Source organism: Planococcus citri, chromosome 4, assembly GCF_950023065.1.
Source record: "Planococcus citri chromosome 4, ihPlaCitr1.1, whole genome shotgun sequence".
NCBI lineage: Eukaryota > Metazoa > Arthropoda > Insecta > Hemiptera > Pseudococcidae > Planococcus > Planococcus citri.
In genome coordinates this window covers 47,810,300-47,834,409 of record NC_088680.1, presented here as the reverse complement: position 1 = coordinate 47,834,409, position 24,110 = coordinate 47,810,300, and the positions used below count along the sequence as shown (strand labels likewise).

General features: G+C 32.0%; 1 protein-coding gene across 3 annotated transcripts in view; it reads right to left on the bottom strand.

Moving 5' to 3' along the window:
• LOC135844717 (fatty acyl-CoA reductase wat-like) overlaps positions 1 to 24,110 on the bottom strand; it is a 33,909-nt gene that overhangs the window by 742 nt on the left and 9,057 nt on the right. For all 3 annotated transcript variants that reach the window (XM_065363038.1, XM_065363036.1, XM_065363037.1), the window contains exons 4-10: positions 19,655 to 19,903; positions 3,379 to 3,527; positions 2,747 to 2,856; positions 2,328 to 2,517; positions 1,833 to 2,028; positions 1,595 to 1,719; positions 33 to 290 (exon numbers count right to left, since the gene is read on the bottom strand). In XM_065363038.1, coding sequence (XP_065219110.1) covers positions 33 to 290; positions 1,595 to 1,719; positions 1,833 to 2,028; positions 2,328 to 2,517; positions 2,747 to 2,856; positions 3,379 to 3,527; positions 19,655 to 19,903 — 1,277 coding nt within the window. The remainder of the gene's footprint in view (positions 1 to 32; positions 291 to 1,594; positions 1,720 to 1,832; positions 2,029 to 2,327; positions 2,518 to 2,746; positions 2,857 to 3,378; positions 3,528 to 19,654; positions 19,904 to 24,110) is intronic.

Here is a 24,110-nt window from a genome sequence, read left to right as displayed (position 1 = left end):
AAAGTCCAATTGTATGTAGTATAGGTACAAACCTTCTTCTTCTAATTTGAGCTGCTGGTATGGTGGTGGGATCTTCTTTCAAGATGAACCTTCTGATACCTACGCAATGTATGTACCAATAATGAGCCCAATCTAATTCGTTCATATCGAAACTAAATAATTCTCTATCTTTGCTAGAAAGTCTTTGCCATAAGTTGACTACATTATCGGTCTTCATATCCCATTCCTTTGTGCTGAAGTAGGATAGAACATCTGCTAATTTATGTAGTTTTTGGTATGCGTCCATTAACCTGTAAATTTAAAAAATCTATAAGTAATCTGAATGCTAAGTTACTTAAATTTTTTTTTAGATTATCATTATTATATTACTCGCGAAGGATATTGAACTTTTGGCAAAATTTGTTGTGTTTCGTTTTCGATATTTTTTCCTTTCTTGAAAAACAATTCTTTAAATTTTTTCAGAATAATTTCCTATTCCATTCCTTTTTTTTTCCCCATAAGTCATTAGGTCTATTAATATTAGAAAATAATAATGTCCTTGAATTTTTCAAGTGCATTTAAGAAAATGTTTCAGATCTTTTCTTGATTTGACTTCTTTCTAATTATTCAATTTAAAAACGTTTCAATTCTATAATCTTTTCATTTTTGAGAGTTGTTGAATGTAGAAGAGATTATTTTAGAATAATTTCACTTCAATAATTCAATTGTCTGAGTTTCCATCTGTTCAGTGTTTTTTACCCCAACTTTTCAAAAAAATTGATAGGTAATTTGAAAAAATTGAAAAAAGTAAAAAATGTTGCACTATAATAACACAACCCAAAAATAATAATGTCAAATTTTTTCAAATTCGATTTTTTGACATTTTCGTCCTTTCTTTACATTAAGAACTTTTTCATTTATTTTTTTGAATACGTATTATAATTTTTTTTTGGTTTTTCTTCACTATACACTTAGGTATTGAGATTTTCTGTTCCAACATCGAAAATTTCCTCTATTACTTTTTTTTATTCCATGAAAATGTTCTCAATGTTTTTCTGTATTCCTTCTCGTTTTCAATTTTTAGTGTTATTAATTTTGTTCATTTTTCAAAATTTATTTTACAAAAATGTTATTTAAAAGAAATGTATTATTTTTTTGATATTTCAACTAAATATCACGGATGGTTTTCAGAAATTATTTTTATTAATTTAGGTATTTTTTTAAAATGATAATTTTTTGTCAATTTTGGGTTCTAAAAATGGATTTTGCTCCAAATTGTTCTAAAAATTACATAAAAATATGAAAACTGAGCGAAAACTTTGAAACTGCACATTCGAGTTTCTTTTTTTACGTAAAAAAAATTCTCTTTTTATTTTTAATTTTCATTTTAATTTTTCAACAATTTGTTATTTTCTTACAATAAGTTGTTATCAGAGAAATGCTTCAATTTTTGACATGTCAAATGATTTTTTTCTACTGTAATATTCTACAGCTTTTGAATAAAAAATCGATCAAAATTTCCAATCATTTTCTTAAGAAGAAAATCGATACATATATATGTATTTATTATAAAGCTAAAGGTATTTTTTAAAAAAGTATTAAAATGGATACTTACTTCGGTTCTTTACCGATCAATCTGGCAACATTATCGACAATGAAAGCAGGAAGAAGATGTAAAAAGAAACAACATATTTGATGAACGTATCTATTCTTATTTAAAGTTAAATTATAAGCCCATATCTGAAACCGAAAGAAAAAGAAAAATACAAACATTAAACACCATTTTAATGTTATTATAGGAACCCAAAAGGTGGGTAGATAGAGATACCTATTTCATCTTAACAATCACATACCGATAGAGAAGATGGCATTTTTGGTTCGTGTTTTTCATTCGATTGGCAAAATTCCTTCCAGCTGAAAGGTTTTTCTAATAAATCACAGCTGTAGTTGTAAATAGGGATGTTTTTCGAATCGTCTACTTTTGATTTCAGTGAATCCTCGTTGAATCCATTACCACCATTAGCGTGAATAATTTCGCCATTTCTATTTCTAAACAATTCAACAAGGTAAAAAAAATGATCATCGTGGTTAATAAATTTCCAGCAATTTCAAACGCAGTTAGATCTAATATGTAAATGAAAATTAGCAATGCAATCAGTCGGTGAAAATGTAGGCGCAAGTGTATGCAATCCAGCTACATAAATACATATAAGAAACCCAGCCCAGCCATAATCAAACCCCATTAATGAAATGTACGTCTTATAACCACAATAAAACGTTGTTTTATGGCGCCAATTCCATCCAACTGATTCATCGCCAAGGATTTCCCCATCGTCTAGTATGCTTACTTTGTCGATACGCCCCAGGCAGCAGCTATGGCAGCATTTACCACATAATCACAAGGTACAACATTAGCTTTACAGTTTTGATCCGAATGTAGTGATCTGAGTAATCCTACAGCTGCTGCTGCGACTACGCCAGTTGGTCCGTATACATTGTTGATCCAACCAGGAATAGGTTCCTTGGCTGACGATATGACTAAAAGTTAACAAAACAAGATGAAATTAGATTCATAACGTGTAACATCCTTAGGTACCTATTTTTAAAATTCAATTCGGAGAATACATTTTTTAATCGTGGAAACCAACAAATCAACGTAAGTAAGACGTTCATAAGTACCACTGAGTGCTTTCATAGTGAACACTTTGCTGTTTTTAAATTTTTTTTAAATGGATAGGTATGTAATAAGGTGATACTTTTTATTTACCTATAGCGGGTCTGAAGATGGTTAATGGCAAATTGGCACCTTTAGATCGGCATACTTCTTCGGCCACACATTTCGTAAAAACGTAGGTATTCGGATAAGTACCCAAAAGTCTGAAATTAATAAAATATTTCAAATAAATAAGATTATAGGTAAATTGATGTACCTATTCATCTCAAATTCTCAAGTATAATAGGCAATTTGGCAATATTAAACTCGATTATGCAATCGATTGTAAGAGCTCAATATAATAAAAATTCAAACAACGAGGTCAGTAAATTCGCAGGGACTAAGTCGTAAGGAGGCTTGAATTATATGTAGGAAAATTCCGAATATTTTTTTTAAATTCATCTTCGTAGACTCGCGGTGATTTTATTACGGCCAAGCGATGAAAAAATTCCACTGATGAGTCACGTCTTCAATTTATAAAAATTCACCGAGTAATTCGACTCGAATAAATTTCATTCATCTGTACCATGGCATCTAATGTATTTCGAAGACCACATATCGTTCGGTTATTAATTTACACGCATCGAATTCTAGCTGTCTGGGAGTCTATTGATATGCGATTTATTGCCCTCATTATTAAATTGGGTGCAAGGTTATGGTAAGTACTAAAGATGATAAATTCTTACCCAGGTGTGATCCTTTCTAGAGTTTCGTCGCTCAATTTATCCACAAGCAACATCAAGTTTTCCGACGAAATAGGTGACTCGTATAATTTCTCTTCGATGATCTTCCTATCAGCACAATTGGAAAAAGCAGTTGATACGTGGACGAAAGCCTGCGCAAAAAAAGAACCAATTAAATAGACTATACATCAAAATCCTTGACCTTTGCAATACACGAAACCGGTTCGGTGTTCGGTTCAGAGTAAGTGAATTTTTTCTCAGGGAAAGAAGCCGACTGCAGTACCAATAACCATTTCCTAGTTATCTTTTGGATTCTAGATCGTCGTCGTCGTCGTCGATTCTTCGTCCACAAAGTTCCCTAAGCAAGACCGGTTCGACGAAATTTAAAGGTCAAAACTTCGTAGACATCGTCGCTGACGATAATGTGACCATGATCGTGGCTTTTTTCAAAGCAGATGTGTGCATAACAAAGCGTCTAAGGTCGATTGAGTTGAACTTGCAGGCCTTCTGCAATTCGAATCGATCGAGATCTTAGCTCCAACATTAATGTATGGTAAATAAACCAACGGAATTGAATATGGTTCAATACGTAGATCGTGTATTTTATTTAATGGTTTAGCCATACCTACCTAGCTTATTAAGTCAACCTCCGAATGATAGTGTTTTGGCAACGGAACTACCGAGGTTTTTAATTGACAATTCGGATTCGATACATTATTTATGAACAAATCGTAGTGTTTATATAGCGTGGGTATTTCCGGTCTTTCTCTTTATTTAAGTTCGGGTTTATTTTTTATGCATTTATTTGATTGAAACTATTTGAACGAAAATTATCTTGTATGTATGATTTTTGAAGATCTCCTCCCATCTCGCACCAGTTAGATAACTATAATGAACCGCACATAATTGAAACCAAAATTCCAATTTATATAATGAATCATTCGATTTTCCAAGCTGCGGTAATTATCTAACTGATGATGAGAGAACCTCGTATCCAGGTTTTCTATTATTGAAATAAAATAAAAATAATTAATAATTATTAAAAAAAAAAAAAAAAAAAAGTTGTTTCTTGGAGGGCAAAATTACCTACCAAAATTTTCCATTTTCTGTAAATTTCAATATGGTTTCTAGAGTAATTTTTAGTGCTTTAAATAGGCACTCATAGGTATTTCAAATACAATTCATGGTAGAGTAAAAACGGATAAAATAAAATTAAAAAATGGACATCAACCAAGGAAGACAAATGAGCCAAAAAAAAACTAAACATTGAAATATAACTATTGGAGTCACTTATTCTGACAAGACATTTCAGATTGGAGGAAGAAGATAAATGTCAAAAATCATAAATTTTTACGTCTTAATAATTCATCAGATAGGTAGGTACTAATAAATTAATTTGAAACTTTATAAAAATTCACATCTTGCTAAATATTATGTAGATCATTTCTCGAATTTTATTAGTAGGTGGGTACCTACTTATCATCTGATGGACCAAATTGCATCAAAGTAAATTAATTTTTATTACTTTAGTTCAGTAGAATCACTTTTTGTGAGATTTTATTTTAAAAAATGGATGCATAAGAAACAAGAAGGCTTGTATTGTTTGCAACAACTTTTGGTTTTACTTTAAACAGTTTTCTCGTGTAATTTCAGACCTTTTTACCGACTTTGCCGTGAAACGGAAAAGTAAGGTATTGTATTTGTCATGATGGTTGAGGATTTGGGTGGGGGTGGGTTTTCTTGACGTTTTGGAGTGTGCTGATCACGATAAGACATATGGCGCAAAACGAGATAAGTTTATATATATATTTATATATATGGACCTAAGTATCCTCGACGTCACCGTACATAAACAGTACCTTTTCGTCACCAGGCTTTAAAATGCCTCCGGCGGTGTATTTATAGCATATTCTTAACCAGCACAGTTGTAATAGTGATTATACTCTTTTCCCCACTTGATTTACATGATTTAAGCTTATACAAAAAAAATTTACGAGAATGGTACCAATTTGCCTCCGACTATAAACTGATCTCTTCCGTGACCTTGTGTATTTAAAAAGATATTGACTATACCAAATTGTCACCTGCTGCCTTGCCTAATAGACTGCAACTGCGCTGGCTACGAATACGAAAATATAACACAACTGGAAGCATTTAACAAGCGGTGACCAAAAGGTACTGTTTATATACGGTGACGTCGAGGGTATGTCTGTGTTGATGGAAAAAAATTTTTAAAATCTGTATACAGTAGGTGTATACATGACCTTTTCGTCACCGGACAAAGTTTTGCCCTTTTACGTTTCAGGGGAAAACAAACCGTTTGAACTTGTTATACACAGGGAAACGTCTTCGTCACCGGCAAAACGCCTCCGTCACCGAATTCGGTGATGAAGAGAACGCGTGAGTATATAAAAGGTGACGTAGAGGTACCGTTTGCATATCTATTTATATATAGCCGCATACAGGCAAACTCGTAACGTTTTGTATAAACAGCAATCTCAAGACCCCTCTATAACTTCGTTGCTGTGCATCCGCTCGACGCGTCACCCCATAGGCCTGATAGTACTCGATGTTAGGCCGCGTTATATTCGTTAACTTGATTTTTGGGTGACCTGTGGAGAGGTATCTCATTGCCGAAACATCAATTTTTCAGAAAAGCTTTTTTTTAAAAGTCCCTTACGTCTCTGTTTTTCGCAAATAGCTTTTTAACAAAGCATCCCACAGAAAAATAACCAGCTCTAAGCAGAAAGAAAATTTTATTCTCTACAATTTCCTTCATTGCATTTTTTTCCTAGGATGCATACTTTTCCCATAAAATCACTGTTTAGACTGAAAAACACGAAAATTCGGACCTGTATAATCAACTCTAAATTAAAATTGAGCAGTCAAAAATTTATTTCAGACGATTTTTGACCACGCCATGTGAAAGAGGACATCTTCAACCACCAAAATCACGAAAAAGAACGTAAAAAACGTAAAAAATGATTCTTGGCAATAAACACCTTTTCCTCATGTCCTTGTACATAATACTTAGGCTATGCACTCATTTGAAAATTGAGTCAAAAGAGAAAGTGTATAAACGGCAATCTCACGTCCCTGCTCAAACTTTGCCAGTAGACTCCCCACACCTTGTAGATTCATATGGCACCTCATCGAAAAGTCACGTCCTAAAAAGGTTACGAGTTTGTCAAAACGTTATGAGTTTGCTGGTTAATCTATAAAAAAGTTACGAGTTTACCCCCTAGAATATTTATATATTTATTTATATATCAATTTATGTATAAATTTGTGTCACGCTGAACTCAAAAGCTCCGAACTTTAAGTCGAACCTGATGATGGCAAAATATTGCTTTGATACTGAACTAGAGAAATTTTTAATTTGGTCGAAATCGGTTCAGCCGTTTACGAGATATGAACGTTTAAGTGTGTTTCAACGTTATGGATAAGCAGAAATTTGTGTAAACCCTTATATCTCGCAAACGGCTCACCCCCAACAAACAGATGGGGTGGTTAGGGTGTGTAGGTTGCAGATTGGTACGCCGAAGGTCGGGTGTTCGAATCCCGCGCGAGTCAAGAGGAGAAAATTTTTTGTTGATTTTTTTGTTAATTTTTTTGTTAATTTTATCCGTCCAAAATTTTTTTGCCATAAAAAATCAAAATTTTTCAAAAATTTCTAGTGTAATTTTTGTTTTAACAAAAAACATTAAGTTTTTGGTAAATAGCCAGTAAATTTTGATAATTTTTTTTTTTTTTGTTAATTAATAGTAATTTTTAGTAAATAAAATGATTAGTTATTTTTGGTGAATTACTCGTAATTAAAGTTGGTCGAAAATTTTGGTAAATTGCTTGGGTAATTTTTGGTAAATTGGTAAAGTTTGGTAAATTGGTAAAAACCTTTGACAGTAAATTACTGGGGTAATTAAAATTCGGTAAAAAAATTGGTAAATTAGTGAGGAAATGTCTCGTAAATTACTGAGGTGAATGTTGGTAAATTGCTGGGGTAATTTTTGGTAAAATGGAAAATTGGTAAATTAATGGGTAATGTCTGGTAAATTACTGAGGTAAATGTTAGTAAATTGCTGGGGTAATTTTTGTTAAATTCGTAAATTTTGGTAAAGTGGTAAATTTTGGTAAATTGATAAATTTGGGTAAATTCGTAAATTTTGGTAAATTCGTAAATTTTGGTAAATCGGTAAATTTTGGTAAATTGGTAAATTTTGGTAAATTGATAAACTTTAGTAAATTGGTAAATTTTGGTTAATTGGTAAATTTTAGTAAATTGGTAAATTTTGGTAAATTGGTAAATTTTGGTAAAATGGTAAAATTTTGGTAAATTGATAAATTTTGATAAATTCGTAAATTTTAGTAAATTGGTAAATTTTGGTAAATCGGTAAATTTTGGTAAATCGGTAAATTTTGGTAAATCGGTAAATTTTGGTAAATTGGTAAATATTGGTAAATTGGTAAATTTTGGTAAATTGGTAAATTTTGGTAAATTGGTAAATTTTGGTAAATCGGTAAATTTTGGTAAATAGGTAAATTTCGGTAAATAGGTAAATTTTGGTAAATTGGTAAATTTCGGTAATAATTTTGTTTTTTGTCAACAATTTTCCTGATAAATATTATTCCACTTGTAATATGACGGTTACGTCTTCATAAGTACGCTAATTTTTATTTGAAAATCAATTTCATAAAAGTGTAATATGATGGCTACTTATGATTGACTATTTTATTTTGTCAATGTTTTCGACTTTTCGTATTCATTAAATCGGTAAATTTGGGTACTTCTGCGCATTTTGATAAATTCGCAGTTGACAGTCCCAATAGATAGCGCTGCTACGCGCTGCTACGAGCAATGAAACTAGGATAACATTTTTCATTACATGTATTCTTATGGGAGATTTGCGATTTTCAAAAATTAATTAAAAATCGTGTAATTATTGTAGGAGTGTAATTTTTACTTCAAATGAATGTTTAATTCTTCTACTTTTTGAGAAAATTTATTACAATTTCTTAAACATTGTTTTTCTTGTGAAAAAATTGCTTTGCACTTCCTATGTTTTTCAGCATTTCAGGATACAATAAACAATGCAAATACGTTGTAAATGCGGTGCAATTTTTTTGCAAGAAAAACCATGTTTAAGAGATTGTAATAAATTTTCTCAAAAAGTAGAAGAATTAAACATTCATTTGAAGTAAAAATTACACTCCTACGATAATTACACTATTTTTAATTAATTTTTGAAAATCGCAAATCTCCCATAAGAATACATGTAACGAAAAATTATATCCTAGTTTCGTTGTAGTTCTGTTTCGACCGCTAGATGGCGACTACTTTGCTGTCAAGTGCGAATTGGTAAATTTTTAAGTAATGTCTGGTAAATTACTGAGATAAATGTTGGTAAATTACTGGGGTATATTTAGAGCAAAGTCGGTTGATCTTGCGAACTGCGCAAGATGTTTTTCCTTTAATATACTTTACCTATGCAACTATGGACATAATTTTTAATTTTCAAATTATTTGAGTTCAATTCTTACGTTGGCAAAATAATTTGAATTTTAAAGAAATTTGTTATTATTGTTGAAGTAAAAATTGAATCCGTTCAACATTATGCAGGTAGTGTTTTTTTTTTTTTTGTATTCAAAGTCACGAATTACGCTCCTTTTATTTTTATGAACATTAAGCGGATACCCAATTACACAGCTAGAATTCAGTTCCCCCATATTTTTAAAATTGAATAATTTTTTTTTTAGAAATGATAGACAAATACGTGGGCAGGTCTGCATTCCCCAAACTTGGCAGTTGTTCCTTTTCCGTATCAAAAATACAGTACTTGTATTTTTGATAATTTATTCGTAATCGTATTAAATTAAATTACTCTATAATTTTTGCAAAATACTGAAAGAAGGGAAATAAAGTTGATACCTCCGCGAAATTCAAGGCTATGAAACTTGCACTTTTTCATACATACGTAGGTACCTACGTAGGTACCTACGTAGGTAAGTATAATTATTGCTTAAAAACAAAAATAAGTAATTTAATTTTAAGATTTTTTGATAATGATTGCGTATGTAGAGTAGATACCTATGAAATTAATAGTAGGAGGAGTTTAAAAAAAAAATTATCTGCTCTGAACTGAATATTCGCAGTCCGAGTAGACATAAGTATAGCAACATATTCCAAGGTTGGTACTATATTTTTCATTTTCATAATGAACGAATTATTCTCTTCATAACCTTGACAATAGTTGGATAAATTTCAATTTCATCGAATTATTCTCCAAAATGTATATGTATGTATGTACCATATTTATTTACGAATATTGTTTAATGTTTACCTCTACCTATTCAGGATACCTGAACAAAATCTCTGTTGGACTACCTAATTGATCGTCTGCGTATGATATAACATTGTGTAAACCGGTCAGTGACCTTGACCGCGAAAGTTCGTATATATTTACCTACATGTACCTAAATCCTACACGATACTTGATTACGTAGATAATATCAATACGTAAGTTACTGTATTTTATTGGTGCAATATTCCATCTTTCATTGTCATATTTTACCTAGGAACACAATAAATACGATTTGAGACCAATATCAAAAAACAGGATACATTCACCCCTTTCCCCTCCAACTCAATATTTTTTCATCTAATAAATTATCAGATTAAATCTGAACTTGAGGTTGCCCTTTATTTTCTTAAAATGTTTACTTTGTTAAGTATTATATTTTTTGAGTGAATTTTCAATTCAAACAAACATACAGTGAAAGATGATTTTTTTTTACGCTTACTCCTTTTTTCAGTAATCCCACCCCACTATAATAAGTTATACAGATGAGATCATTTTCTATGAATTTTGATATAAAATTTTCAAGAAAGGTGTAAACGAACTTTTCAGCAGCATCAACTTAATGTAATAACGTTTTGAAATTCTATGTATCTAACAATAAGTATGACTCATCGACAATTGATTAGACGTCTAAATACGGGTATAGATATTTATTTTCAACGTATGTACCAACTAGATAATTAGATATTTTATCGTTTTTACATATGTATATACACGAGATTCCTTCTTTATGTTCGCTGATTGTTAACTCTTGTCTTGTTAGGGATTACCGCAGATCATATTTGACGAAGAAAATAGGAAGGAAAAAAACTCCTTGATTGAAGAATTTGGAAATAACGTAGGAAATTCATCTGAGTAAGAATTAATCATTGTTTTTCGACATGTGTAATTGTGTACGAGTATACAGATGGAAAACTACCAATAGGTATTGGAGTTCAGTGTACGTTAATTTCACAACTTTTAAAATGAGTTGAGTATAGCCAGTATAGGTGAGGTAGCTGCAACTAATCAAGATATATCCAACTGGTACAACAATTTTTTAAACTAGCAAAACTTGATTGAATGGATATGTAGAAATACATCACCAACCAAAATTTCAAGTGCTAAAAAAACATAAATTATTTCGATTTTCGGTGAATTTTTGAAATTAGATTTGAGCTAAAAATGAGAAAAAAATCAAAATTTTACCAGATTGACCTTGAAAGCTGTAATTTAGTATACCCCCTATTGCTGACCTGCCAAATCAAATGAAACCAGTTTCGAAGGGCATATACAATTTGGGCACATTCTCACTCCTGGCATACAAACTGGGCACACTGCTAGAAATCGCCCTCTAATGACACATACAAATTGGGCACATACAAACTGGGCACACTAGAAAAAAAGAACGAAAAGAGCACATACAAACTGGGCACACAGGAAAGAATGAACCTCGCATTTAAAACTTTTATTTAAAAACTTGAATATAAAAAATTTGTCACACCTAACTTGCGCATAAATACGCAAGTAGGTACCTAGTTTAGGTACAGTACTCTAATACGGATAATAGGGATGGATGTAAGTTTAATTTTATGTACCTAACAAGGGAGGTGCCCCAGGTGACATTCACCGATTTCAAAGATTCTTGCACCATTAGATAGAGGACATCAAATTTAGCCTAACCACAATTAATTTTCAGGTGCTGAAGTTGATATTACGATTTTTGAGAGCGATTTTTCGATTTTTCACATCTCGTAAGTATAAATCCGAGTAGCAATTTTGAAAAATTGATCAAAAATAGCCGGCGCAGGTCGCATATCGAAAACTTCCATATTATTTGGGAATTTTAATACATTATGATGATTGATGACACTAACCCACAGTGAAATTTGTTGCTGCTGAAGTTGATATTTTGGCCGTGCAGGGCGATTTTTCGATTTTCACATTGCATATTTTGAAATAAAAATTGGTCAAAAAATATCAACTTCAGCAGCTGAAAATTTCACCACGGGCTAGTCTCATGATAGATATGTATTAAAATGCCCAAATAATACGAGAGGATTTGGTATGCGACCTGGGCCGACGATTTCTGGGCAATTTTTCAAAATTGCCATGTGAAAATCGAAAAATCCCCTGGGATTACTGAAATATCTACTTCAGCAACTGAAAATTTGGGGTTAGGCTATGTCCGATGTCCTCTATTCAATGGTGCAAAAATCGTTGAAATCGGTGAATGTCACCAGGGGCACCTTCCTTGTAAGTATTTGTAAGTACATGAATTAGCAGAGGTACCTACTTTGTTGATGAGTACCTACATATGTACAATTGTACATCTTGGATGAAATCTATCGAGAACATATGTGTGGATACATGTCCTATCTATTTTACCTATTTGATTATTTTCTAGTGTGTCGAAATAGTATGGCTTCTTTTCGATTTCGTTCATTTTTTCTAATGTGCCCAATTTGATGTGTTCCTTTCGATTTCGTTCGCTCATTCTAATGTGCCCAATTTGTATGTGTTCCTTTCGTTCTTTTTTTCTTATGTGCCCAGTTTGTATGTGTCATTACTGACCCCCTGGTGTGCTTGCTTATCTTGTGCCCAAATTGTATATGCCCGTTTCGAACCGTTTCAAGCTGTTTTGAAGCCTTCAGCAGTAAAATTTTTGAAAGTTCAACTTTCCATAAAATTTTACCCAAATGAAATCGGAAAACTAAAATTTACTTTACATTATAAATTTCAACATTCTGAATCAACTAGAGGTGTTTTCAAGCTGTTTTGGAGTTTCCAACAACGTTTTAAGAAATTTTGATTTTTCTCCATTTTTGGTCAAAATTTGATTTAAAAAAAACTCACCAAAAAATCGAAATCTCCGCTTCAGCGCCTGAAATTTTGGTTGATGTTACTCTTTTCGATCTACTCGTAGTTTTACCTGATTCAAAAAATGTATCCCACTTGGGATGCCTTCCTTGACAGCAAGTTGTAAAATATATCTACTCGTGTCTTCTTCAAAACCATTCAAGTCGTGAAGATACATACTTAAAACGAAACTCACACATTCGATGTTTCAAATTCGCTTTTAGCGTCATAAGTTGGAAAACTTGATTTACATACATAGAAAATGACACTTGAAACTACTGAGAAATTTGCAATTTGGACAATTTTCTTTTCATGACAATAGGTAGAGGTACCAACATACGTCATTTCAAACGAAATAACTTCAGCATTCTTTGTTCTAGTATGGTAATTCCCAAAAAACAAGAAAAAATAACGAATACCTACATAATTTGCCCAAAATAAAAATACGATAACAATATTAACCACCAACGGTGTTAATTTGTTTCTTAACACTAGGTACTTACTCTCTTATTCAAGCAATACATTCACACGTAGGTACCTATTTGTACCTATGTAATGAAATTAATAGGTACATATTTTATATCCACCTCAATCAAAAAAACCGTCGAAAAAAATTTCTTTGGTAATTGTGATTTTTAAATTTCAAGGATTGCAATGATCCGAAGTATAATAAGTAGTCCGGTTTATAATTCGGCCAGACTTATTTGTTATTACGAAGATAAACAAATAGTACGAATGAAGTTAGGCATGTGGGTAGCTACAGCAAGGTAGGTACTTCTAAATCGTATTCATATGATCTGGCATCTATCCTATGAAAATTAAGGTACCACAATCTTTGAAAAAAAGGTCAGTTTCGACATAGGTACCGCAATTTAAAAAATTGTAACCTTGGCGGCATAGAAAAAATTTACCTACTACTCGTACATTTGATCGTAATATACTTGACTGTATCATCAGCATATTTACATCAAAAAAGGATGTTTTAGCGTCGAAAATATTTTCACAAATAATTAAAACTGATGTTAATTGAATATTTCCACTACTGCGAAGGAAATGCATTTGACGTCATAATCGCGATACCTATCTGTATTATGTAGTTACAAGATAGCTTAACATGATTCTTATGCTTTAGCAGGAAATTGAAAAAAAAATAATTCTCACTCGGATCATCGGATGTAAAGACGTAAAATAACAATAACGTTTATTCGAATCAACTCGACGAATCAAACATGATGAAGTCGAGCCTTTCAATTTCACTCAATTTTTTAAATGAATTTCCTTTCTCAAAATTGGGAACTTTTAACGGTGTTGAAACTTTATAAAAGGTCTTATTTCCCCCCCCCCGAAAAAGTCGCTTAATCTAAGACTTTAAAGAAGCTTATGGTGGCGAGGGGAGGGTGACCAGAGAGATTGGATTGAAAAAATAAATCCATCATTTGAATTTATCACCTTCAAATGCCATTTTACCAATTTCTTTTTGAATTTTTACAAAATGTGAGAACCTTTCCTGCCCTCAAAAAGTGTTGGAGTGAGAGCCAATTTTGAAAATTGGCTCTCAAAGATATAGAAAAATTCCACCGTTAAAATTTTCTCAGGTTTTTAAACCGTATAGCTTTCAACTTTTGTGCACTTCTACTTATCAAAAGGAGCAGAACTTTGCTCTCAAAAATTCAAATTCAAACTTTTCAAACTTTGATTACTTTAGTTGAACTATAATCTCAATTGAAGTTCAAATTCTCGAGCTCTTCAAGTCTTAATTGCTAGGTTTTTAAACTCCCAAATTATTTTCTTTAAAACTTAACCGCGTGAGAATAATTTTTAATAAGCAGCTGAAAATTCTTTGTGATGTTCCTTCACTGGTAATTTTTTATGAATTTTATAGGGAAGTGCCTGTACTTTTTATTCCTCAAATACCTGGTATAGGCTAATTCATTAGCTGAATCGACTTACGCAATTAAAAAAATTTATAGTTTGTTTTTTCCATTACATTAATTTTTATCCTTTATGATAGGTAGATATACAATTTTTCTTAGGTCAAACTAAACAAAATGTAAATCCGGTATCTGAAAAAAATATTCGGTATTTTTCCATAAACACGCACACCTGGTCCAATATAAATTCAGGTTCAGGTATAGGTAGTTTGAAGACTTTGTGGTGTGCCATGCTATATCATATTATATTCTAGAATTGCACACGAGTCCACTTTTATGTGCAATTAGTTACCATAGGTAACTTCACTCTGCCCGACAACACAACGTACGACGACCTCGTGACATTGACTCAGCATCCAATGGGCGTAATTAATCGTCTGTACGTCTGTACGAAAGAGGCCACTTAATACCACATGCCACACACGACACAAAACATGTTAGGGCTTACGTAGTGAGTCGTAATGCACTCGTAATGGAAACAAAAATTGACCACAAATAAGTAAGAATATCAACATCTGAAAAAATTTTCCAGAAAACTTCCTTCTACATATAACAACAACTATACTCATTACTCACCCATAAAAAAGTACTCTTCCTTTGCCCCTGGGGTAGGTAATCGAATATGTAATACCATTACCAGACCATATAAAGACATGTGACATGTTCGCGCGGTATTTGTAGATAATGTAGATAGGTACATTGTACCTGATGTAAGTTTTTTGTAATGTTTAGGATCGTTAATCCTTGGTATATGTACTTGGTGAATGTAGATTTCCGCGAATTGAACCTGGACACGTAATTAATTTGATATTGGAGTTTCTCACGCACGCCGGAATTTTCTTTCATGTTTGAATTGTAATTATTTTATTACATAATGACGCAGAAATTGGGCAGAGGGATTCTTTGAAATTATGACGATGAGTCTGTTTTTATGTTTTTAACAATGTTGCATATAAAGATTCGACATTTATGTTCAAGCTTAATTTTTCAATTTGATAACGTGATTTTTTTGAACTAGTCATTATCAGCAGCAGACCAATTTTTTCAAAATTCCAGTTACCTACTAAAGTTAGGTACCTATTTAAAAGAAACAAAATTGCAAAAATTGAAATTGTCCAACTCTCGTTTTCTGCTAAAAATTGCAAAAAGTCTTGAATTTCAAAAATTCTCACTGTTTTGCTAAAAACTCTCTTTTTTACCTGAAGTTGCGAAAAATTGTCATTTTCTTTCGTAAATTGACAATGTCTCATTTTTTTTTTTTTGCTAAATATTGCTAAAAAATTTCGAGATTTTGCCAAAAATGTCTAAAAAACTTTGCCTTTACCTGAAATTGTCATGGTTTCGCATTCAGCGAAGAACAGTAAATTCTCGCCATTTGTTAAAAATTCCACAAAGTTTCGTTTTATGCTTTTAAAAAATTCTTAAAATTGTTACTTTTTTGCAAAAAGTTTCAAAAAAATTGACCATTTCCCCTAAATTGCAATAAAAAAAGTCTCGCTGTTTTACCAAAACGTTGCGAAATAATCTCACTTTTTCGCCGATTAATTTTCAAAAAGTTGTGTTTTTTGCTGAAATTGCCAAAGATTGAATTTCAATTGGAATGTTTCGTTTCGCAATTTTTTTTCATGAAGTTCGATTGCAATTTTTTGTATTTTTTTCTGCGTTAACGAAATTTTTTAAAAAACCAAAAAATGGACTTTTGCCATAGGCTGAAGAATAGTTTCAAACAATCACCAATCGATTCAGGTGGTCAAAAAAGGGTATAAATCGTTCAGTTTCCTACCTCGAAATCAAATTTTCATTCTTCATAAGATTTCAGCCAAATTTGAATTTTTTTAAATCTGCCAAAAATTTTCAAAGGAAGTTCAACATTTAAAATGTTTTTTGTGGATGTATTTTCAAATACATACATATGTACTACTGGTACTCTATCGGGGTTTCTAGTCCAGTTTCAAAATTGCTCCGTCAGTCAGATGAGTAGTCATTATTTTCTAGCCCACAAAATTATTTCAAACCTCATCACATTTGGTGACAAATAATTTCCGTCGCTGAAATTTCCGATTGATACCCTATACTTACGTAATTATACGACTAGATTTTACCACAAGAGTCGAAGTTTTTACACAAATAAAAAATTTACAACATTTGAATAGGTACCAACATGAAAAACCAACCACATGAATGACAATTTACCTTCTCTATCTCTCTCTCCCACATTGAAAAAAAAAATGATCAGAATGTGCTTAATAACTGTGAGTATTGTAAGTATGTGACATAGGTTCTTATTTGCAGTAAGTAAGTATCTATAACTATCTATTTTTCATTTTTTTAAATTTCCCATCCACGTATCAACGATATTTCTTTTTCACCCCCCCCCCTCCCATCATGAAGATGGCAGAACCAATGTAATGTACCCACGTATTAATCAAATATTATAAACATACCTAACTCGAGCAAAATTTCCCAAATATTTTTATCGACATCAAATTACAACATTTTTACGCTTGTACTTCGTATATAAAATCACTTTTTTGAAATGGGATATTCAAGAGAATCAAAAATATCCAACTCAAAAAATACCTAAGTAGGTACTCATTTCTAATCTACTAATCGATGAATTTTCGAAACTATTTTCGAATGCATGACGTTTTTCAAGTAAACGTTACATGCATGTTGAAAGACAGTTAGGTGCCTCCTATATCCACCTACATTCCGATGGTAAGCCTAATTTTTACCTCTGAAAAAAGTATTATATTAAACTAACCACGTTGGAATGGTCGAAAAATGTTTCAAGAAAACACCTACATAGGTATTTTAAATATGGTCCATTTCAATGTTTTCCAACAAAAAAAAAAAAGAAAAAAGGAAAAATGCGTGTATCTATAATACAAATTTCACGCAATATTGAAAAAAGAAATACTTTGAATAACATTCAACATGGCCTCAGTGTAAGTAAGTAAATGTGTAGGCAACTAAAATTCCAGACATGCTGCTTCGAAATGGTTTAAATTCAGAATGTTTGGTTATTACTCCTAACTTCATCTACCAATAAGTATAACTCTACTATAATGTTGAATAAAGCAATAAATACAAATTTTCAAAATATGCACCATGAAAACACGATAGGTAGGTACTAGGTAGGTACTCAATGACAGAAAAACTGTCATTGAGATATAGCTGGATACCTTTTTGTGACAACGCATGCACATGCAAATGCACATTAAGTACCTAGTTAAAATTCAGGAAAATTTATTCCATGATATTTTTATGATCTTGAAAATTGATATTTTTCAACGTACCTGTAAATACTTAATTAAATTCAAACTGTGATTATTTTCGTCAAATTTTAAAAATATATATCTCAAAAATTGCATTTTAATCAACTTGCAAAAATAAGATTTACGAGTTAATTTCAAAAAAAGTGATAAAAATTACACTTGTCGGACATCCTGTTGCACGTGCGTAATCTTGTATTACTGTAAGTACCATTTCTCTCTTTTTCGTGCAAAATAATTACCTAAAAATAAAATTATTTTCTCCCAACAGTATCTAGTTTCAAATAAATATGCAAAAATAAAAATTTTTATGCATTTTTATGAGAAAAAAGAAATGGCGATCGTCGACTCAAATGCTCTTAACGAAATAAATACTTACATCTGATGAGAAATACATCTGGCTACCTAATAGAGATACTAATTACTCGTATTTCAGACTTTGGAATAATGAACTTGGATTCAGTTTTTAATTTGTAAGTATTCAAATAGGAGTTGTATTTTCACACTTAAGCCTTGAAAACTTTTTTGAGGATTTTTTCTTTGTATGAAATGATCTCCCTCATCTATTCTTCACCTACTCCCAAAAAATTAATATTAAAATATCAATTTCTGAAACATGTTAGGTTATTATTTTATGGTTTTCAATTTGAAAAAATATATACTCTATATATGATTGCTTCAATGATTGATGTTCCTAAATTGTGAATTCTACATCATCGCCTCTCTCTCCTGCTCGCTTTTGTCTATTCTCACCCATTCCTGGATTAGAATAAGTACCTAAGAATGAACCAATCTAATGCAATCGAATACTTCAGTAACTAGGTATTACTAAAACCAGATTTTAAATCCAACCCATGCTCATTATTAATCCACGAGTATATTATTGTTACACGACACTTTCGTTATCAATTGGCCAAAAAAAAAGCAATACCTGAAGGTCAGACTACCTCGTGTGTTTGTACATTCAATCAAGCTCATAAAAAGTACACACACGTATCTGCACCATAAGAAGCTACGGATACGCTATACCAAGAGTTCCGCAAGAAAAAAAAAACGTAGGTATAAATAAAATGAACCTCGACTCTCTTTCAGCTTCCACAGGTAAACATCCTCATCGCTAAAACAAAACGTCACGAGGCAAACTACACAATAAATATGTAGACGTAGGTACGAGTAGGTATTCTTGCATTTCTATATCATTTACGACATTGATTTTTGTTCTGTTTATTGGGAAGCGATCCTCATCGCATCGAATAAGTAGATAATTATGTATTTGGGAACGAATGGGGGAAAAAAATCGATCCCAATTAAACCATTTTTTTTTTATTATCTAGGTACCTATAACTAGTACATCAGCAGGCTTAATTAAAACAATCAATTTATCTGATTTTATACCAACATTTCCGCCCCCAGTACAATGAAACTATAATTGAATTACTTATGTAACACCATCGAGCTAGATGAGATGAACCCTAGACTAGAACCAGACACGCAAATATGTTGGCTATTCTTAATAATAATAATGAACTTGCATTACCTACACTAATCTTTGTTTAGTTCAATGCGAGCCGGTAAAAAAAGAAGAAAAAACCGCTTGAAGCATTAAATCTTTATACACACACGCAGTTTTGAATCCAAGAAGCCAACGATCGAACTCTTTATCGAGTTCAAATATTATTTATTGTTTTGACTTTACCTAGCTGAAAATAAATAGGGATTGATCAGCGACGACCGACGAGCATTAAAAAACTCATAGATAACTAATAGCTGTCAGTCGGCTATCTTTCCACTGTTCCGCATCGCAATCGGCACCTTATTTATCCCTTGGGCATTTTTATAAATCATGCATACCTATAAGATGGAACCGATGAAACCTTACCTTTAAATTTTTCATATCTACAGCCAAATCCAAGAGATCGCTGGTCGATCGTATATTCATATTGACCGCTTGACGTAAAGGAGCATCGAATCGGACGGTGGCTGCCACATGGAAAACGACGTTGACTTCTTTTTTAATCAATTCTCTATCGACTTCGCTTAATCCTAAACCAGGTTTTATGCAATCTCCAACAATAGGTGTCACCTTCGATAGAATATCCGGGCATTCCGATTTTATTACTTGAAAGACCTGTGGGTATAATTGATTCGTGATTATTTGTGTGTATTTACATAGCTTTTACATCGGTTCAAAGTTAACTACAATATTAAAGTCGACGACAGCGCACCCTCTCGCTTCCACTTCCACCCTGATGTACACATATTTGCAATTTGAAGAAAGGAAAATTCATAAGTTTATGATCGGTACGATTGAAAATTACGAAATGTCCGTTACGATAAATAAATATAAACTAGTTTTGTTTTTTCTACGTACTTTCAGTTTCAGTTTTTCTTATAATTTTGAACGTTAGTAGGTAGAAGTTTAAAAATGGATCATGACTGGATTGGAACTTGGAAGAGAGGGGAAGACGAAAATACATTGATAGGGCATAGGACTAAGGTAAGTGCAGGTAATTACGCCACCCTAAGGTTTGAGGTCATTTAGTGGGGTTAAAATGCATCTTTGGCAAAAATGTGAATGAACCACCTCAAAGTACATCTTATTAGCTACCTTTCACGAAAATTTTTTTTTTCTTACCCCTCCCCCAATACCGCCAATCTCCTCCTGAAAATTTTTTACAAAAGTGGCGTAATTATCAACAGGTGCAGGTAATTACGCCACCACCCCAAAAAACTATTTAAAATCTATGAAAACATTGGTAAAAATCATTTGGCATTTTGGGCATCTTATTGGCTACCTTTCCCTAAAAAAAATGTTTTCCATTACCCCTCCCCCCATCCCACCCCTCCATTTCTGAAAATTATTCACCAAAGTGGTGTATTCATCAACATATGCAGGTAATTCCGCCACTCTCCCCCCCACCACCAAAAAAAATTATTTAAAATTATTGATAAAAACATCGCTAAAAATGATTTTTTAGCATTTTGGTCAAATATTTGAAAGTCCTGAAAGAGTTTTGTTGAAGTGGCGTAATTTTCAACATTGGTACTTTTGTATATTTTTCAACATTTCGATACTTACATTGAGAAATGACAAAAAACTGTTTATCGTATTGAAATCGTCATTAAATTTACTACAGGAAACATATCTTCAAAAATTTTTTTCGACCTTATTACAAATTACAGCACGTTTCCAAACTGTGGTCAATTTAACATGACGTTTTTTTTTTGCATCAAATTTACAAAAAAGCGAGCCACAGATCGGAAAATTATCCGGTCCGGGGATATTTTTGGTTTTCCTACCTTGGCTTTAACAGTACAATCACCTAAAAATCGTCACACGGCGCCATCTACCCGTTTACTATGAGAACTGCGGTAGTGGCGTAATTGCCAACGTGGCGTAATTAATAGCTGCACTTACCTTACTTATTCTTTAAGTACCAGCTCTAGAGAAATGAACTCCTCTTCGTCAGTCTAATTTCATTTCAATAAGTTAGGTGGGTATTGCTTTTTTCAATTTCTCTGTTATTATTTCATCAAAAAATGAAAGTTTTTCTGATTTTTGTTGTTTTTGTTATTGTTTTGTTTTTTATTAAATTTTTAATGTTAAATTAAAAATTTCATTGTACACGTTTTTTTTTCTGTGATCAACTTACTTATTGTACTTAACTGTATTTTGTACTGTATTTAATTTTCCAAGTACCTACCTAACTTTAAATGTGAATTTGTTGAATCATATTGACTTAGATTTTGATTTTTATGCTGAGGGTCTGTTCAACATTTGCGTCCGCAATCTTTGTTACGTATAGGTACTAAAAACTTGAAAAATTTGGTTTAGATATTTTCAATTTTTATAGTAGACTGGTGGGTACTTGATATCTAATTTTACAACATGTTTCGCCTTACTGTCAAGGACTTGAAAAAATTTGCGATAAATTCTTCATCTTTACATTACATAAAATTTCTAAAAAACTTTGGAAAAAATAACCAATTTCTGACAGTTCAAGTCACTAAAAAGTTGATTTAGATATAAATTGTAACTTTGGTAAATTACCGGTAATTTTTGGTAAATTACTGGTCATTTTTGGTAAATTACTGGTCATTTTTGGTAAATTACTGGTCATTTTTGGTAAATTACTGGTAATTTTTGGTAAATTACTGGTCATTTTTGGTAAATTACTGGTCATTTTTGGTAAATTACTGGTCATTTTTGATGAATTACTGGTAAATCTAGCTAGGTAAATTACTGGTAAATTGTGATAAAACTGATCAATTACAGGTAATTTCTGGTAAATTACTGGTAATTTTTTTTTTAGTAAATTACTGACACCTACCTAACTTTTTTCTGGAACATAACTGATAATTTTTTGTTGATAAATTACTGGTAATTTTTGGTAACTTTTGGTAATTTATTGGTGATTTTTAGCAAATTATAATTACTTACTCGTATTTTTTGGTAAACTACCCACAAAAATTTTTTTATTTCGTAAATTACTGGTAATAATGTAAGTAAGCTAAGTAAATGTTGGTGAACAAGTTACCCATTTTTTTACGAGATCCCTAGCTTTCTTGTCATACTGATGTGTTTATAAAATTATGTCTGATATTTAATCCCATCAAACTTTTAAAATTTGGGGGAAAACCCTAATCCTGTAGTATTTTTATCACTTTAAATTATTTCAGTTTTGTTTTTTGAAGAATTTTGGATCTTTCGTAGGTATAAGGTATAGATAGGTATTGTTTTTCACTCTCAAACACATTTTTGTAAATTTGAAATGAAAGTGTTTTAATTTTTTTACAATGGGACAGCTATAGATATGTATCTACATCAGTTTAACAGAGTTTTTGCAATCCGTAGAGCCTTACAATTTTTTAATCATTTCTTATGAGGTTATGCCATTTCACCAACTGTAAACATCCCAATTTCTTCAATTGTACTTAGAATAAGTGGCAGGGTGTGGGGACGAGACACATTTGACATTGTCGATTTCTTCACTTCTAAGTTCATAACACGATCCATTTTTAAAACTTCCTTAAATTGAGTTTTTCAACAATTAGGTACCTAACTATTTATCTATACCTTCGATACTTGATAGGTATAGGCATAAAAAAAATCAAAATTAAATCATACTGAAAGGAAAAGTGGAATACCAGTTGCTAGAACCCATTTTGAAAATTTTTAAACCTAAATCTCTCGTTAACACGAGACCACTACAGTGATGTAATATGTATTTCACTCACTCTTACATGCTTAAGTGCTCATAAAATGTTAAACAATCAACTTAATACCTCTTAATTATGAGTTATCGTAGATATACCTGCGTTTATTCGTACTTAAACGCGAAATTATATGAAATACTGCCCGAGTAGGTATCTAGGTAAGCCTATTAAATCAAAATCTACGTATATAGGTAGGCACCGAAGTATCTACCTACGTAAGAAACCTGACCCTAAAAATTTAAGTTTTAGAAATAAGGTATTTCATCATCAGGTTATCGTGAAGCAAAGAGTCGTAGTTATTTCTACTTGGAATATACCTATACGATAGAATTAATTCGAGTTGATGCCAAAATTGACCACATCGTGGCGTAAAAAAAAATCATGTCGCTAATATTGACCCAAGGTCATCTTTACTCAAACCCTTATTTAATTTGTATGCCAAACCAAACTTAAATACGGAATTTGAGCAAAAATTTTTTGTAATCCTTACGACTGAGATCATTTTACGTTCCGGAAAAAAAGTAAAAAAATAACAAACCATGCGAAATATTGATGGGTTTGGACTCCTGGGGTCCCAAAACGAATTTTGTGATTGGTCCCGCCTCCAATCCCGGAATCATGATAGGCTATACATATAAGTCTTATTTTTCCCTTGTTCAATGAAGGAAAATCAGGCTAACAACACTGCTTACATTTTAATTAAATTGCATACCGTACTTACTATAAAGTACGAGTATGGTGTAGTTGCATACGCGAAGAATTCGGAAGTAGGTACTCATCACAGCCAATTGTAATGCATTCCTCGATGTTTATTTGTCTTAATGTGAATTCAGTCAAGTTCAAGACGTTAAATAATTCAGCGCATTAACCGCGGAAATCCGATCAATTTAAATAAATGAATTGTCTCAGAATTGCACGTAGCAAAGAGGGGGCGAAGCGAATCAACTGGGGGAGGTGGACCTAGCTATTAAAGTTGCCATTTTGAGTGACAAGTTCACCAGTTCGCAATTTTGAACGTCCAAATGATGAGCTGACAACTCTTCTCTTAGTATTTTCGAAATACTCTTCAAAATCAAAATCATCTATATTTCATTATTTTTTCATCTACATCTTTCAAT